At 41.5% G+C, this 16,761-nt stretch overlaps 1 protein-coding gene across 1 annotated transcript in view; it reads right to left on the minus strand.

Moving 5' to 3' along the window:
* Positions 1 to 1,113: 1,113 nt before the first annotated feature.
* The window catches only part of UMODL1 (uromodulin like 1), a 65,804-nt gene continuing 50,156 nt past the window's right edge, over positions 1,114 to 16,761 (minus strand). Inside the window, exons 16-22 of the mRNA XM_038394371.2 lie at positions 15,135 to 15,592; positions 13,644 to 13,786; positions 12,337 to 12,573; positions 10,545 to 10,704; positions 6,223 to 6,307; positions 4,781 to 4,982; positions 1,114 to 3,844 (exon numbers count right to left, since the gene is read on the minus strand). Coding sequence (XP_038250299.2) covers positions 4,801 to 4,982; positions 6,223 to 6,307; positions 10,545 to 10,704; positions 12,337 to 12,573; positions 13,644 to 13,786; positions 15,135 to 15,592 — 1,265 coding nt within the window. The 3' untranslated portion in view covers positions 1,114 to 3,844; positions 4,781 to 4,800. The remainder of the gene's footprint in view (positions 3,845 to 4,780; positions 4,983 to 6,222; positions 6,308 to 10,544; positions 10,705 to 12,336; positions 12,574 to 13,643; positions 13,787 to 15,134; positions 15,593 to 16,761) is intronic.

Consider the following 16,761-nt stretch of genomic DNA (forward strand, 5'->3'; position numbering starts at 1 on the left):
TAAGAGTGGCTATACTTCAACAAAAAAGCTTCAAAAACAGACTCCAACGAGAGACTGCTGAATTGGAATTAATTTGCAAACTGGATACAATTAACTTAGGCTTGAATAGAGACTGCTTGTCACCATGAAAGGTTTTCCTCCTTCCCCCCCCTGCTGTTGGTGATGGCTTATCTTAAGTGATCACTCTCCTTACAGTGTGTATGATAAACCCATTGTTTCATGTTCTCTGTGTGTGTGTATATAAATCTCTCCTCTGTTTTTTCCACCAAATGCATCCGATGAAGTGAGCTGTAGCTCACGAAAGCTTATGCTCTAATAAATTTGTTAGTCTCTAAGGTGCCACAAGTACTCCTTTTCTTTTTGGTGAAACTAGTAAGCTAGGCTGTACTGCTTCTCTCGGAGCAGAACATCTGTGAATCCTATGAGTGTCCAGTGGACCTGGAGCTGGACACTCGAGAGAGAAGCTAAGAAGGCTCAAGGTTGAAGTGTGCCTGTTGCTACCTGTAAAGAGAGAGCGGGGCATGCAGAGGCCTAGTGGGGAAGGCTTGCGTTGTCCATGGCTGGTGGCATTGGGAAACTGACCCCTGGCAGTCATAGACAAGCCTTCCTCACACTCAGGGCAGGTGGTAATGAAGTGCCTCACAACCCTGGGTACCCCCAGGATGCATCACAACTCTACCTCACTGTCTTTGGCTCTGTGAAAATCCTAACACATAAAACAAAGGTTTTGTGCCTCTCTCATATGGTATTGAAGATATAGCCCCTTCAGAAGTCTGGGCATGTAATAATTTGCAATTGCAATACATATTTGCATTATATCACAAGTCACATATTTTGGCTTGATACTCATTAAACTGATATTTGAGGAGCAGTTCAGAAACTGTCAGGAAGAAGTTAGTTCAGTAAACGATATTACCTCACCCACCCTGTGTCCCTGATATCCTGGGACCTACATGACTGCAGGTAAACTGCATACAACTTACATTGCCACATTCACTCAACACACTGCTTCAGGACATTCTGAAAGTCTTAATTTGTGACCAAGTCATTACATTAAAAAAAACCAGAAATAAGCTTAGACCTTGCATTTATTAAGACACCAAAACAGGCTACATAATATCTGATTTGTGTCTGTTCACAACAATAGTTTCCATTCAGCATGCTAAATATCAAATGCAAGTTATCCCATTTCATTAAAAACTGTGGGCTAGATCCTCCGCAGCTGTAAATCAGCATAGCTCCATTGAAGTCAAAAGCTGAAGCTCTGGCCCTGAAATTTGAGAGCAGTTTAAGATGCTAATACTACAAACTTTAAAAAATATTTATATTAAAATAGTTTCCTCTTTCACTATGTGCCCAAGACAAACACAGTGTGATGCTCAGAGCAAATTTACTAAGAATAAAGAAACTTCTATACGATGAAAAGTTAGTGGTACTTTCATCAAACTAAGATTGCAAAACTTTGCATCTTCACTGCCCCATCATCAGCCAAGGCAGTGTTTTTAACTAGGATCTAACTTGCTGTTGAAACTGATACACAGATGACAATTCAGTAATTGAATTGTCTACCTTGAATGGTCTCTTACAATACGTGCTAACTATATATGCGAAACAATCTGTTCCACCTTGCATTTTGCTGTGAGGCTGGGAGTTCCTTTCCCAGACCTGAGGAACAGCTCAGTGTGGCTCAAAAGCATGTTTCTCTCACCAACAGACAGAGGTCCAATTAAAGATATTACCTCAACCACTTTGTCTCTCTACAATTCACTCATGATTTATGGAATGATGATACAAAGGAGATTTGCATGCTTTGTAAGACATCTTGGGTCAAAAGCAGAGATAATTTACTTTAAGTGATCCTTAGATTTTAGAGCCAGAATGGGAGCATTATGATCATCTAGTCTGACATCTGGCATAACACAGGTTGTAGAACCTCACCCTGTAATCTCTGCATAGAGCAAACATTGGATTCAGAATTCATTGGATTCATTGTGACTATGTCCACCATAATCGATCAAAGCAAACGTGTGAAACAAGTACCGTTAACTAAAATAACTCCACAAGTAACATTTCTTAAACAATCCAAATGCAAAGTTACCATCATTATTAGTTACAAGTTATTATGCTGCATCTCTCTCCATGTTGTGGAAACATCTGTAAGGTCAAGGATTGAGGCCGTTGAGGGAAGATCATGTCATGATGGCTCCTGAAGAAGCCAGTTGCCATGGAGAAGGGATTGGACTAAAGCATTTGAGAGACATATTGTACCTCTGCACAAATGCCCTAGCCTTCTACAGGTGACCCAAGATCCCGCTCATTTCCCCACTATTCTTAGGTCTCCTGGGGTTTGGAAGGCCAAGGTGTTTGCCAGCACTTTGCAGGGAAATCATCATACTTTCCACAAGATGGGTAGCAGGAAACTGCAACTTGAAACTTGATGATTACTATACGCTGGCTAGCATACATATATATTATGCTGATAATACTACCCACCATCTATATTCCAAGCATTTAAGTACACATATTATTAAGGATGAACATAGCAGTTATATATCCCAAACAGGCTTGTACCCAATTCTGTTCAAGTATGCTAAGGATTCCATAACACTTTACATTAGCTGCAGTAAGCTTTGGCTAACTAGATAGGAAAACTGTCAGTATCAGGACATATATTTTTCCTCATAGCAACAAACCTATTTGTTCTAAAACAGATTTATGAGATGTCCTCATGCCCCTTAGTACCTGGAATGCATTTACCCAGAACAAAGGTAAGAGTGAATCATGACCTGGAATGCATGGGTTCAGAAAGAAAAAAATTAGAGGCATACACCTGGGTATCAGAAACAAGCAAGGTTAATTGAATCCAGTTTCAGGTGATGTACATAGTACCTTTTACTGGTAAACAAGTAGGAATGTACCTTCACAGAGAACAACTTCTGTATAAGGTGAATGCACAGAACTGCTCTTCGAAGCCTGATATCTTATAGAATCTTTTTTTCCTGTATGACATTAATAATCTGACTTACATTGGCTATTTGGTCTCCTGAGTATATTTCATAACAAACCAAAATGTGGTCAAGCAATTGATTATACAATTTATCAAACTCATCACATTTCTTGTTCCAGTGCTTATTTTTCTTTACACGGGGATGATCTAAGCCTTTCTTTTTTAAGTTTCCTTCTCCACCTTAGAAAATAGGGGGTTTCAGTGCAGCAGTAAAGAGATCAACCCAATGCAGGAGAGCATGAGATAACAACAACAGAAGAAAATATAGTGATCAAAATGTTTAAAAGAATATTTCTTAATTGACCATGAAAACAAAAATGGAGGAGCTGAACTGCAAGTGGTTGAGAGAGATTTTTAAGCAGGAGAATCTTGGGCATAGCTGGAACTGGAACGACTGAGATGGGAGAGAAAAGGAGAAGTTCTATTCATAAATATTTTGAAAAGAGAAAATAGTGGTACACTTGCTGTAAAATGGGAATAAGAGGAGAGGTATGCTGTTTCTTGGCCTTGGGTCCCAGTTTATCCAGCTGAGAACTGAATTGCTGCCTCATACAATGGAGTGCCCAATCAAATATCCTGCAATTTTACTACATGTAAAAGATCACAGCCACTTAAAATGCAGCTCTACTATATAGTTTTTGTGTTGTAATTAGACTGCTCTGGTGAGTAACAGACAGCAAAAAGAGATCAGGAGGAATATAGTCATATTTTGTAGTGATTGTTAACTTTGGGGATTCAATATTGCAACAGATCATGACCACCGACATGAGAGATAATGGGAGCAAAATGATGTGCGAAGAAAAATTGTTGCTATCTGTGTGTTGAGACGAGTTCCAGCTAGAAGACAAGAACAGAGAAATCATGCTGGAGAGGTGGGATCAGTAGTTTTCAGAATAAGTTAATATATGAGTGGCAAAGAACTGTTTAGTTGTCTTAGCTTCCAGAAGGAAGCTATTAGACTGTGTACTGCTGAGAGTATACTAGGCTGTTTATACATACATATTATGAATCTGAATTACATTTACATCAAGGCCTTGTTACACTTGCCAGAGGCCTTGGTATAAATGAGAATCAAGCCCTATAACTGATGGAGCTCAGAATATGGCACACAGAGAATCTCAGGCCATGCCCCCTTTCCTGCTAGGGTGACCAGATATCCCAATTTTATAGTGGTAGTCTCAATATTTGTGCCTTTGTCTTATATAGGTGCCTATTACCCCCCACCCCCATCCCGATTTTTCACACTGTCACCCTGTTTCCTCCCCCCAAGCCTGAACCTTAATCCAATCACAGGGAGGCAACCAAAGGACCCCACTCCCCAGCTGGAGCACCAGAGTGGGGCAAGCCCCAGATCCTGCTCCCCATCTGGAGCTCGAAGGCCAGATTAAAATGTCTGAAGGGCTGGATGTGACCCCCGGGCCGTGGTTTGCCCATCCCTGTGCTATGAGGCCAGGTAAGAAGATAAGGGGAAGCAACACACCTGTCCCCAGTACGGCCATGTAGGACCTACTTGGATCATGATTCTGGTGCAGGAAGAAAACACAGGAGCTGCATGCTCCATACTCCCCTTGATCACAGTTGCAAGGGGATGGGAAGTTTCCTATTGGCTATATAATTACTATATAATTGGCTATAATTACTATATAATTAATCACATCACTAAACTAAAAAATGCTTCAAGTTATTGAAGACAAATTTGTAAGCATTTCACAGTTTCCATTTTAGGAAGGGCTGGGCAGTTTAAAACTTGATTGATCACGGTTTAGTACTTACATGTGATAAATTGGAAATATTTAATCATAGAACACTTGGTAGTTAAAGTTGTCAGACTTGATTTTGAAGTTATATCTCCCCGTCTTCCGTTGGTATTGGGAAACCAAAAGGGCCGCCACTCCCAGCACAAAAACAAACACAGCAATGACGATAAGGATGATGGACCCTACTCCTAGCACAGGTGCCTTCTCACTTTTAGCATCTAGAGAAAGAACAAGGGAAAGGTTTGAATCCCTGGAATCTGTTCATGCATTAAGAAGCCAACTGAGTGTTACAATCTTGCATGCAATTTAGGATGCATCAAGTAGCCCAACACAGTGGTAAGAGCACGGGACTTTGATACATTGATTCGGTCCTCTTGGAAGGGTTATTCTCATGGCAATATCTGTGAGTTAGAGCAAATCCTGTCTTTAGATATTGTGCAGAACCACTACTGACTGTGGTAGGATAAATGTACTCAAATTGGTATGGAGGATGAGGCTCTAGGGATTTTCTGTTAAAATAATAATAATGATATATACATTTCTGAGCTACTGCCCTAGCTTCAGCGTAACCCTGTAGGCAGAATGTTCTTTGATTTTAGTCCTGTCGTTCATGTGCAGTAATTAAGCATATTTGTAAAATTAATATGTTTACATCATGTGAGATACAATTCATATTATTGGGGAGCAAGTATTAGTTAATGCCATGACGGGCAATAACTGCACTTAAAAACAACATTCAGCATCATGTTCAGATGGGGTGTAGAGTAGTGAGCAAGGTCTAGCTTGTACACAAACTCCTCTCTGCTTCCCCTGCCCCCCCTCCAGCACTCAGTCTCCATTTGATTGACTTTTGGCCACCTTACCCATTTCTAAGGGGTCTAACTTGCCAAGGAACCAGAAGAGGTGTAAATTAGACTGATCTCCACCCTAGTTTACACCTTATTCCAGTTCTTCAACATGTAAATTGTGCCAACTTTTCCTCCTTTACAGCATCAATAAAGTGGGTGGAAGGGAGTATAACAGACCTAACTTATATCACCTTACATAGCACATCTCTGAATTTGGCCCTCAGAGCCTAACATATTGTGCTCTAGAAGGAATCTAGTCTAAGCACTGTACAAAAACTGATTGCAGTATAAGACTTGAGCAGACTCAGAACATTGCCGTGCAAATGCCCATTACTCTGTGCAATTAATTCCACCTCCTCACTAGCACAAAGAGTTGCACAGAACATGCCCCCACCCCCACCAGTGTATGACCATTGCTGCATCGCAACAGGCAGAGACTGGCCCGTAAAATACCAGTAATTGCTACCCAGCTTCAACTGACCATCCCATTTCTCAGCCAAGGGGGTTTATGCCATACAAGGAAGGTTTTCAAGTTCACCCGTCAGTAAAACAGAATCTGTTAAATAATTAGGTTGGGTAACTTTTTTGTAGCCATCCTCTCATTACTCACCAGTGGCTCTGCACAGAGGCCCCCAGGATGATCTGTGTGTGGCAATAATCTCACCACTTTTCAGGGATCGAATATCTCGGCAGCTCTGTAACAATTACAAAACCCGATCATTTATAATATAAACATATGTAATATATATGAAGTCTTGTAATGACTCCTCTAAAGAACGAGGAATTTATGCTGATTTATTGAAGGCAGTACCCAGGACCAGAGCTCTTTTTTATTTCCCAACGCTAACCTTTGGTACAATATAACAAACCGAAAAAGATCAGGGAACAGTACCGGAAAAAAGTATCCGCTTATCAGAACACTGAAAAGAAACCTCTGTGAACAGACCCTTGGGACAAAGCAGGTTGTGTTGAGTCTATTTAAAAAAAAAGGCTACAGGAGAATGTCTACCGAAATTTTCTTTAAGCAATACAGTGTGTGTACTACTAAGTTTTCTCCAGCACTCTTAGGGCATGTAAGAAGGATCTGCAAAATAAGCCAAAGCACACTACACGGCCTTCAGCATCCATTCTTAACAGCATTCCTCATTTTATTATTATTAACGAGTATTATTATTACTATTATTATGAATCATAATAATTTGTATTGTGTTGCCACCTGAAGGCCTCACTCAGGATCAGTGCTCCATTGTGTTTACATGTAATAAGATGATCCCTCTCCTGAAAAGTTTACAATCTAGTTTGATGCAAGATGCAACATGTGAACTTAATAAACAAAAAGGAAGAAATGGACAGTAGGGTAAGTAAGGGCTTGTTTACATGGGACAGTTTTACCAGTTATATTGGTATAACTAGATCACTATAGTTATACTGGCATAACTCCACTTGTTGGTACACTTATTCCAGTATAGCAGTGGCTTTCTCCTGCCTACCTTGAAACCTTTCCAAAGCCACATAAATGAAACAAACAAACACCAAAAAGCCACTCTTGTTCTAGAATTAGAGTATCCACATGGATTGTTGTACAGGAATAACTATATCAGTTTAAATTCACATCTTAGCAACAGGTATAACTTTCCTGTGTAGACAAGCCCTAAAATAAGAACATGTGGTTACATAGGTAGCTATTGTGCAATTTCATGGTTCCAAATCATTGTAATATTTTTTGTTACGATTTGTTATTGTGCTGCTGGTTGTGCCTGATGTTACTGTCCTGACTTTGTCCTACTACTTTTTTCTCCCAAACTACTCTTTTCTGTTCCAGATTTAAGAGAGCCTTGACACATCTACCAAAAAACTGGGGCGCAACAAGGATAGATGAAAGAACAGGCGAGTTCCAATCTTTTGGGCAATAATCCAGGCCTCAGATCAGCTCTGAAGTGAGCAAATGTTTCTGGAGGCAGAAGGTAGGTCAAGTATGAGGCTATTGTGAGGTATGAGGCTTTCATGCTTCCCTAGCTCGTGCTCTCACTTAAGTCACATAGTATTGGATGACGCCTTACTATCCAGGCCACATAAGGAGCAGCACTGGAATAGGGCAGGGACCAAATCTGGACTCAGAGTCACAGTTGAATCCTTGCTTTTCCCTTGCTCCATGGGGCGCTTGCCCTTTTCCTGTCATAGCTCTATTCCCCTGGGTGCCAGCTGACGCATGGTGGAGGAAGAGCCCAGGCTTCACCTGCTCCCCGCCCACCTGCTTGTGGCAGCTGCTCTTCCTCGCTGCACAGGGCCTGGAGATATGGAGCCCCACAGAGGAGAAATAGGGCTCCTTATTCCCCTTACTCCCATGGAAGGACATGCAGCCAGGCTGACAAATAATTCCACAATAAAGCAGATTGGAGCGCAGGACTGGGTCTCCAATAGTAGACCAGTTTCCCAGTGGCTCTTTGTGACCCTTCATCCACCCTCACTCTGGCATTCTGAGTGGTTCCCCAGTACCTTAGGCATTCTCTGGGCATCCCCAGTGGTTTTCAAGTGCCTGTTATGTCACTGTTCTACTTTCTTGAGGGCTTCACTCCCCCAACAACTCCTCTGGTTTCCCAAAAGTTCCTCTCACTGGATTTGCCGGATGTGTTCTAGTGCCTTCTGTGCTTATCATTTTAATTTAAATCCAATAAAAATATACTAAACTCACTACATTTTCATATGAGATACATTTTGCTTGGGATAAGGGATGATACAGTTTTCCTCTTTAAATTAATAAAGTTTCTAAATCCTACAAGAAAGACGTAAAAGGGGTCCAAGTGATTAATTGCTGTATCGTGCTAGACATTAATTTAGAATCAGCTACAAACTGGGGCCTAATTTTGATCTCACTTGCAAACCAGGAGCAACTCCAGTGAAGTCAATTAAATTACATCAGCATAAAACCAGTGTAAATGAGATCAGAATATGGTCCTCAATTAACATACTCTCTATCCCAATCGATATAATTAAAGATGTTAAAATCAGATCTACCACTATTCCTTGTAGCTTCTACTAGACCCTTGCTCAGCGCATTGATGTTAACTTTTACCCTTTGTTTGTAGTCCTTCAGCCAATTTTCTATCCACGCGATAGTGCTCATATTCAAGCCAATGTGAACTAAATATGCAAGTAATATTTTGAGAGGCATTGTACTGAATGCTTTGCTAAATCAAGATACATTACATCTACTGCATTCTTTTTATGCATTAACTCTGCAATGGGATTAAAAAAACAGCTATACAATATAGAGATGGAGAGATTCTATTAGGTCATCTAGCGCATCCATACCCAGTACTTTAAACTGGACCTGTATGAGTTTCAGTTCATTAGATCACCTGTTATACTAAACACAGGATATTACAGAAACAAAGAAGCTGAAGACAGAAGAAAGCTAGCTGATCTTCTAGTCCATCCATCGTTGGCCAATGCAGGATTGTTCTCTACACTGCATTTTTAAGGCTTTGCCCAGCCTAGTTTGTCTGGCATTACCTGGGCTTTATAAAGGCACACAGTGCTAAAGACATTGGACTGAGAATTGGGAAATCTGGTTCTATTTCAGGCTCTGCTGCTGACCAGCTGTGTGACCTTGAGCAAGTCATATCCTCTCTCTGTGCCTCTGCTTCCTCTGTGTAAATGGGTATGGTGACATGTACCCCACCCCTGTGGGACACTGAGATCCAAGGATGAAACATGCTCTATTCTGGCTAAGTATGTTTGTCTTACATTCATGCTCCTTGATGCTCATGATTCCATTGTCCTCTAGATGTTGATCCAAATTCAGTCCTGGTAAGAATAGATGCAACTTTGCCTTCATCATCTTAGTATTTGTTCCATTACGTTATTAGGAATTGAAGTTATATGGTTTGAATACTTACTTAAATATGAGTTTTGCGGTACTTTAAACATTCAAAATTATATTAGTGTCAAACCTAGAGCCCTCATGCCATCTGTCACTCAAAATTCCTGTTCCTCTTTTCCTTTTTCCCTGGAGACAGGAAAAGGTTTTCTTGCTCCTGCTATCCATTCCTGATCTTCTAGGAGGGGTCATTTGATTTATATTGGGACCAAGTTGAGCAATTTACAGCAGGAGGGAACTATTAAATAATGGACAAATGCCTAATGAAAACATTGTGTCACCACAGAGAAGATCTTTAGCCAAAAAAAAAAATCCTTTTATCTACAGTAAAAAGAGAGCCCTAATTTATCTTGTCTTCACAAGCAACATATTATAAGTGCAGTTCACATACCTGGAACTAAAAAGAAACAATGTGATCACCTTTGAATGTAGTCAGAAGATATTATCATGTGTGCCCAACTTTACCAGATACGGTTCACTACATTTTTTTAAGTGCTTTTGAAAAGGTGCTGGGTTGACAGCCCTAGAAACCAGGGAACTTGGGCAACAACAGTATAAGCTTCCTCACACTCTGCCTAAACCATGATCAGGGGAAATAATCACTGGGCAAGAAATGATACAGCAGTCTCCTTGATAATTTCAACTTTGGCTTTTCTGATGAGACTGCACCCGTACTAGCTAGTTGACTGTTTTTTATTCTGTAGAACCTGTTCACTAGGATTTGTATTGAGATCACCTGCTCATTTCACAAAGACCATCAGATGGTACTTTTTTTCCAGGCACCCCCAGAGCCATCCAATTTTTTTATTTATATTCCATGCTTCAGCTGAAGCATAGGGAATGGAAAGAGAAATAAAGATTGAGGCTTACATGTGGCTATATTATTTCCCCACTTCACACTGCTGCAAGTTGAAAAATGAAGGAAAATGGAGAAGAGAAGTTTACAGGATACCATCACCCTTCAGAAGCATATTATCCCTTCATTTTCCAGTTAGAGCACTGTCTGTCATATGTCACATAGAAAAGTTAAATTTAAGGAGCAATCTCTTTACCGTCCTACAGGTGCTTTCAGGGGTTTCCACACAAATACGAATTTTGCAGTGTAGGTAAACCACAGAGTGGTTGACAAAGGAAAAGATTTTCAGCTTAAACTGAGCTTTTCTTGAATTTCCATTTTCAATCATGGTGGTGAAGGTCTCTGGGACTGGGCAGCTAAAAGAGAGTAGGAAGACACACAAAATAACTAGAGCTATAGATGCTATACCCCAAGATGCACCTTGTAGTTCCGTTTATAAGCTTCCTCTGAAAATCCTTATCTAGATATTCCATAGAGTGTTCTCCAGCACAGACACTGGTGGCAGTGTGGCTTGTCCCTAGGATAGAACACCACTGCACACAAAAGCCTGGGTAGCTAAGTACACTGGGAATTCAGAGTATTTAGTGAGATTGAGTATTTAGTGAGATTCTTCAACTTCAGCATTGGAGAAAAAACAAACTAAAGTCTGAGATGACTGAAGCTCAAAGATGAACTTGGTGTCACACAACACTGATTATTTTACACACAATACAGTAGTCTGACAAAGTAAACTGAAGACCAGTCATGCCCAGAGCACCATTTGAGACGGGTTCAAATGTCCTGCTACAGGTAAGAATTAATTCTGACTTTTGGAAGGGTGATGCTGGTGAAGCAATCCCATTCTTCAGAAATTAAACAGGATTTTTTAACGTTTTCTTTTCAGCTCCGAAAGTGAGGTTCTACTTTAAAAGCTGTCTTTGTAAACATATATCATGGGTTCTCCATCGTTATTATCTCTCCACTATTTCCATATCAGATGGGCCTAAGTTACTAGTAAATATTTTCATTCAAACTGCCACCACTCCAAAATGAACCTGGACTTTGAGGGTACATCTCCACTGTAATAAAAGATCCACGGCATGGCCAAGGCTGGCCCAAGTCAGATGACTTGGGCTCGCAGGGCTCAGGCTGCAGGGCTAAAAATGGCAGTGTAGCCATTCGGGCTTGGACTGGAGTCCAAATGCTGAAAGCTCAGGAGGCAGGTGAGTCTCAGAGCCTGGGATCCAGCCCGAGCCTAAATATCAATGCTTCTATTTTTAGCCCTGCAGCCTGAGCCCTACAAGGCCAAATCTACTGAGATGAGATCTGAGACTCAGTGCCGCAGAATTTTTATTGCAGTGTAGATGTACCCTGAGTGTCACCTAGGGCTCTCTCCTCCTTTCTCATGCACATCACCAGTAACAAAGGTACTGCAAGCGAGGTGAGTTCCTCAGTTTCACTTGTTCAACCACTGTCTTCAAATTATGGCCTAGTAGCCTATTCTGCTTCACAAATCAGGCTACCATACTCTGCTTCATACAAAGATTCTGGGTGTTCTTCAAGGATTACCCCATGTAGAGCATATAGCAATAATCTAACTACAAGGCCATAAAGGCATGCATGCCTTTGGTAATGCTGCATCAGAAAGAAATGGCTGCACATAGATTTTTTTTTTAAAAAAAAGCATATGCACTGTGGACTACCAAAGCCACGTACGCCTCCAGGACCAATCAGAAATCAAAGAGTAGACCTACACTGAATATCTCTTTTACAAATATTAGAGGGAGGCTACAGCCCTCCCCCCCCCCCAACTCTCTTTTAAAATGTCTGAAGTTAAGTATTTGGCTTTGAAAAGAACAAGGACTCATTGAGGGCATGTAAAAAGTACAATAAAAAGATAGGGTATTAATAGCCATCTTTGGCTCACTGAAAGGTTCCTCAAGTTCAGGGACTACATTGCTAGACAGCTTGCACATGCCTATGTCACTTCTAACAAGTGTGTGCTGTACCTGTTGTTAATAAAAGCAAATGATAGAGGATCCATTGGATTACTAGATGGAGTTGCCCAGCACTCAGTGATGACCACCTTGAGCTTGCTATCTCCTTTTTGAATTCCCACCTCAATCAGTATATCATCACTGGCGGAGACACTGAAATTTTTGGGGATTGAAGAGTTTCCAACAAACAATTGCATCTCAGTTATAAAATATCCAGATCCATGTAAATCCTCAAAAAAGGTATAAACCCTGAAAAGACAATAAGCCGCTTTTAAAGATCATAGATTTGATTATAGTGTTTTTACAGGTCACATATACAATTCCTGTTTCCCTACCACATGTGCACTACAGTAGTGAGGAAAAATCTGCAGTCCAGCATATTGTTAGGATTTCAAGAGGAAAGGGTAGTTGCTTGCTGCAATCCAGGCCCTTAGGGTAGTGTAGAAGAAGGCATGGAGAAGACTCTGGGAGGCTACAAAGGTGGAAGTTATTGGCAGTATGAGCAGACAGCGTAGTGATGACAGTGATTTAAAGTGGGAACAGGAGTATACCGCCAAAGCTCCGAACAAGAATCTTGAGCAAGATGCAGAAAACAAGAGGAAGCCAGTGAAGGGATTTGACGAGGGAGTGATGGGATCGGAAAAGTAAATGAGCAAGACCTTTTGATGCAGCTTTTTGGACACACCGCAAGAGAGTGTGCGTGTAGGGAGGGGAGAGTCATAGAGGCCAGAGGAGGTGATTGAAGTAATCAAGGCAAGAGATGACCAAGGTCCAGATGAGCAGTTTTGTTGTAGGAATGGAGAGGAAAGGATGGGTTTTGGAACTGTACAGGAAAAAAAGTGAGAGAATTCGGTGCGGCTCATTGGCAAGACAATGTGAAGAAGTCTGGGCTGTCATTTCTTGTGCGCTGCCCATTCTATAGATATAAACATAGGATCTCACTCTGTAGTGCTGCTAACCTGGAGCCTTCCACAAGAACTAAATTTGCATTACTTATTTTCAAAGGTCATCAAGTAAGTTTGTGGATTTTAAAAATAGTCATCACCTTCATCATAATGCACAGCAATGACACCAGCACTGGTCATTCATTCATTCATTCCCAGAGGCAGTTGTTTTGCTGATGGGGAACACGACTTGCCCGCGACCAAAACCAGTGACACAGCTGGGATTGCAGCTCAGGAATTTCTGATTCCCAAACTTGTGCACATGCCACTAGAATACACCTTAGAAGACCTACATTTCCCGCCCCCCCACCGCATACACACACACACACAGAGCGCCATCCATTAGAACTGCAAGTCGGGTGAGTTTTTATTTACCCTTCTGCATCGTATCCAGATGAAGTCAAGAGATCATTCTGAAACACACAATGGATTGGAATGACAATCTCCAAGTGATGGATAACTCCCTGAGAGGAGATGTCATTCTGAAGTATTGTTTTCACAATAGTGTTGGTCATATTCTGGAACAGAAAAAGGAGAGAGAGATATTTTATCAACCTTTATGTTTCAGAGAACACTTTAGTCCCACTAGTCAGCTACCTCTGGTAATTTTAAGTAATACCTCAGGAATTCTGTATACAACTGGCCAATAAAACCCAAACCATCAGCATCTACTAGCTTTGTCACTGTGGGGCTAGCAAACGAAAACAAGTTTGCTGTTCTCATCTTAGTATGTATTGTTCGCTGGTCCATAAAACATCCATACCATTTGTATGACAAGGGCTTTTTACTCCACATTGTCCCCTGTCTAGACCAGTGGTTCTCAAACTTATTTGATCAGGCCCCATTTCTTTGGTCTGTAGTCATTTATTCCCCCCTCCCAAGTACATATACCAACCCCAGGATCTGAAGGCAGAGCAGAGAGCAGCGGCTGCTGGCCGGGTGCCCAGCTCTGAAGGCAGAGCAGAGAGCAGCAGTAGCAGCAGCACAGAAGGGTAGCAATGTGAAAAATGATAGCTATCACTTTGCACAGCAGATTTAGCTCCCGACTGCCACCTTTACTTCTGCACTGCTGCTGCCACCCCGGGGCGGACAGCTGAAGATCTGCCACCCCAGTACTAACAGCCAGAGCCCCACTGCCTCCAGGTGAGGGATTGGGGGGGAGGAGAGGGGAAGGAGAGCCTGAGCCCAGGTGGCGGGGCTTCAGCTGTCAGCCCTGGGACGGTGGGCCTCTGGCTGTCCCCTGTATACCCACCGCCAAAGCTGTGCACAGCCCTTCTACACTACCCCCACCTCCTGGGGCTGAGAGCCACAGATCTTCAAAAATAAATTAATAAATACATAAATAAAAACACACAGCTCGCGCTTCCCTTGACACCTTCCCACACCTCCCTTGGGAGGCCTGCCCCATAGTTTGAGAACCACTGAGTCTAGACCAAACAGTACAGTCTTGCTTGGGTTACTTATGCATTTACATATTACATTAAACTTATTTCATTCAGACCCCAAATTTTAAATATGCCACAGATTTGTGTACTGGCAGTGAGAAGTTAACAGAAGAAACTGGGGAGGGAACAACACTGCAGGCTGTTGGACTTCCGGAGGCTAGCAAATGGGTTTGATTGCGGGGGGATGCAATGAGGGTTTTGGTGTTGAGGATACAATCTTTACTTCCCACCTCCTTACTCCCCAGGTCGAAGTGGAGGTGATTTTACTTTGGGAATTGAAAGTGGGATTGAATTCTTTGTTCACCGTTTCAGGAAACACCTTACAGCAACAGACTGCGCCCCCAAGCCCAATCGCTGCCACTGCACTCTCCAGTGACAAGTACATTAGCCAGGTGTTTCTTCATCTGTTCAGGTGACTTACACTTTGTACTTCAGTTCCACATTCGTTCCACGCTGTCCACAGCACCACACGAGTCTCGTTGCTGAAGCGCACGTTGCAGTGAGGCTCCCCAAGATAGAGTGCAGATTCTGGGATAGATTCCTGCTGCAGAAATATCTTCTGAATGGCAATGACAATCTTTTCAATCTCACAGAACACTCTCACTGAATCCTTTAAGGACACGCCATGGGAAGATTTAGTGAGTAGCGAGGTAGTGACGTGTGGTGAGCTATGGGCATTCGACACAGATGCTGTGGAAGCATGTGGCATTGCGGTGCTAGAAAACATAGCATCCTCTTTAGCTTTGGTTTTAGCAGCAGATGAATCCTCTGTAGCAGGTGAAGACACATGAGCTGAAGTATGTGGATGTGTAACAGGTAAAGCTTTGTTGCCTACCTGTTTGCCATGTGCAGTTGTAGGACCATGGCTACGAGGAAATGCTATGGAGCAACAAAAATAAAGGGATTGTAAATTACAGATTCAAATTTGATTTCTTAAGAATAGTCAAATAAAAAAAACCCTTATCAGGAAACTTTCAGTCACTGGTAGACAAACTGCTGCTCTTCTTTCTTAACTGGTCATGTGTAATTACCTCAAAATACACTATTGCTTTTTTCTTAATTAAAAATAAAGACACCAGCAAGAAAAGTCCAAAAATTCCATTTCTCTCTGACTGCAATAATTTGCTCACTCACAACGTGTGTGTGTTCCCAGTGTCTCTTGGGGGCCAGATTTTCAAAATAGCTCACCTCCCATTTATGCATCAAAATAAGTGGCCATAAGGGTAACAATAGGAGCTACTGGATGCAGAACAGTTTTGAAAATCAGGCCCTTATTTTTGTCCCTAAATGAGAGCTGAGCTCTTTGTAAAATGTGGCTCCAGCTGTGAGTGCTGGGCATATGAAAATCTGACCCTGGCCTGAGTTTTTTAGAGAATCTGGTTCTTGTTGCCCTGCAGCACAATACTATTACAGCAGGTAGGTACTGTCTACAGATGTATGTAAGGAGCCTTACTGAGGAAGTTAGCAAATGTATGTCAGTAGGAGTTTTTTACTGAGGAGAGGGAGAGATGAAAGAGAAGGAAACTGGGGGAGGTAGGAGGGGAATAGTCTGGGTACTGAACACAAAACTCCTTTCCCTCGGCCCCTTTTCTATCACAGCTTTTTGGGTTACCTGTTAGATTACCCTATGATACTTTAATGATACCCACAGACCTACTCTGCACCCATCTTTGATCTTAGAGGGAACCAATGTAATGATCTACATTCACATAAGTAATACTGGGTTTGTTTTGAATAGTGTGGATCCTATTATGCAATATTTTACTGAATTATATGCACAAATAGCATGTATTAACCAATCCAAATTTTTTAAAAAATATATTTTCTAGGAAACCATCTTCATGTCTTATGAGAATGTCCTAAATTGAAAAATTACTGATCTCATGGCAGGAAAAAGGATCCGGGAGCTATTTCAGAAATGTCTTTCCCAAATCCTTATAATCACAGTGCTAAGAAAATGTCCTGATTTACTGAAACCTAACAAAGATAAGCATCTATTTACAATACTTGAGATTTCAGCCAATACACAGAGTTCATCACTATGGTTA

This window comes from Dermochelys coriacea, chromosome 1 (genome assembly GCF_009764565.3).
Source record: "Dermochelys coriacea isolate rDerCor1 chromosome 1, rDerCor1.pri.v4, whole genome shotgun sequence".
Lineage (NCBI taxonomy): Eukaryota > Metazoa > Chordata > Testudines > Dermochelyidae > Dermochelys > Dermochelys coriacea.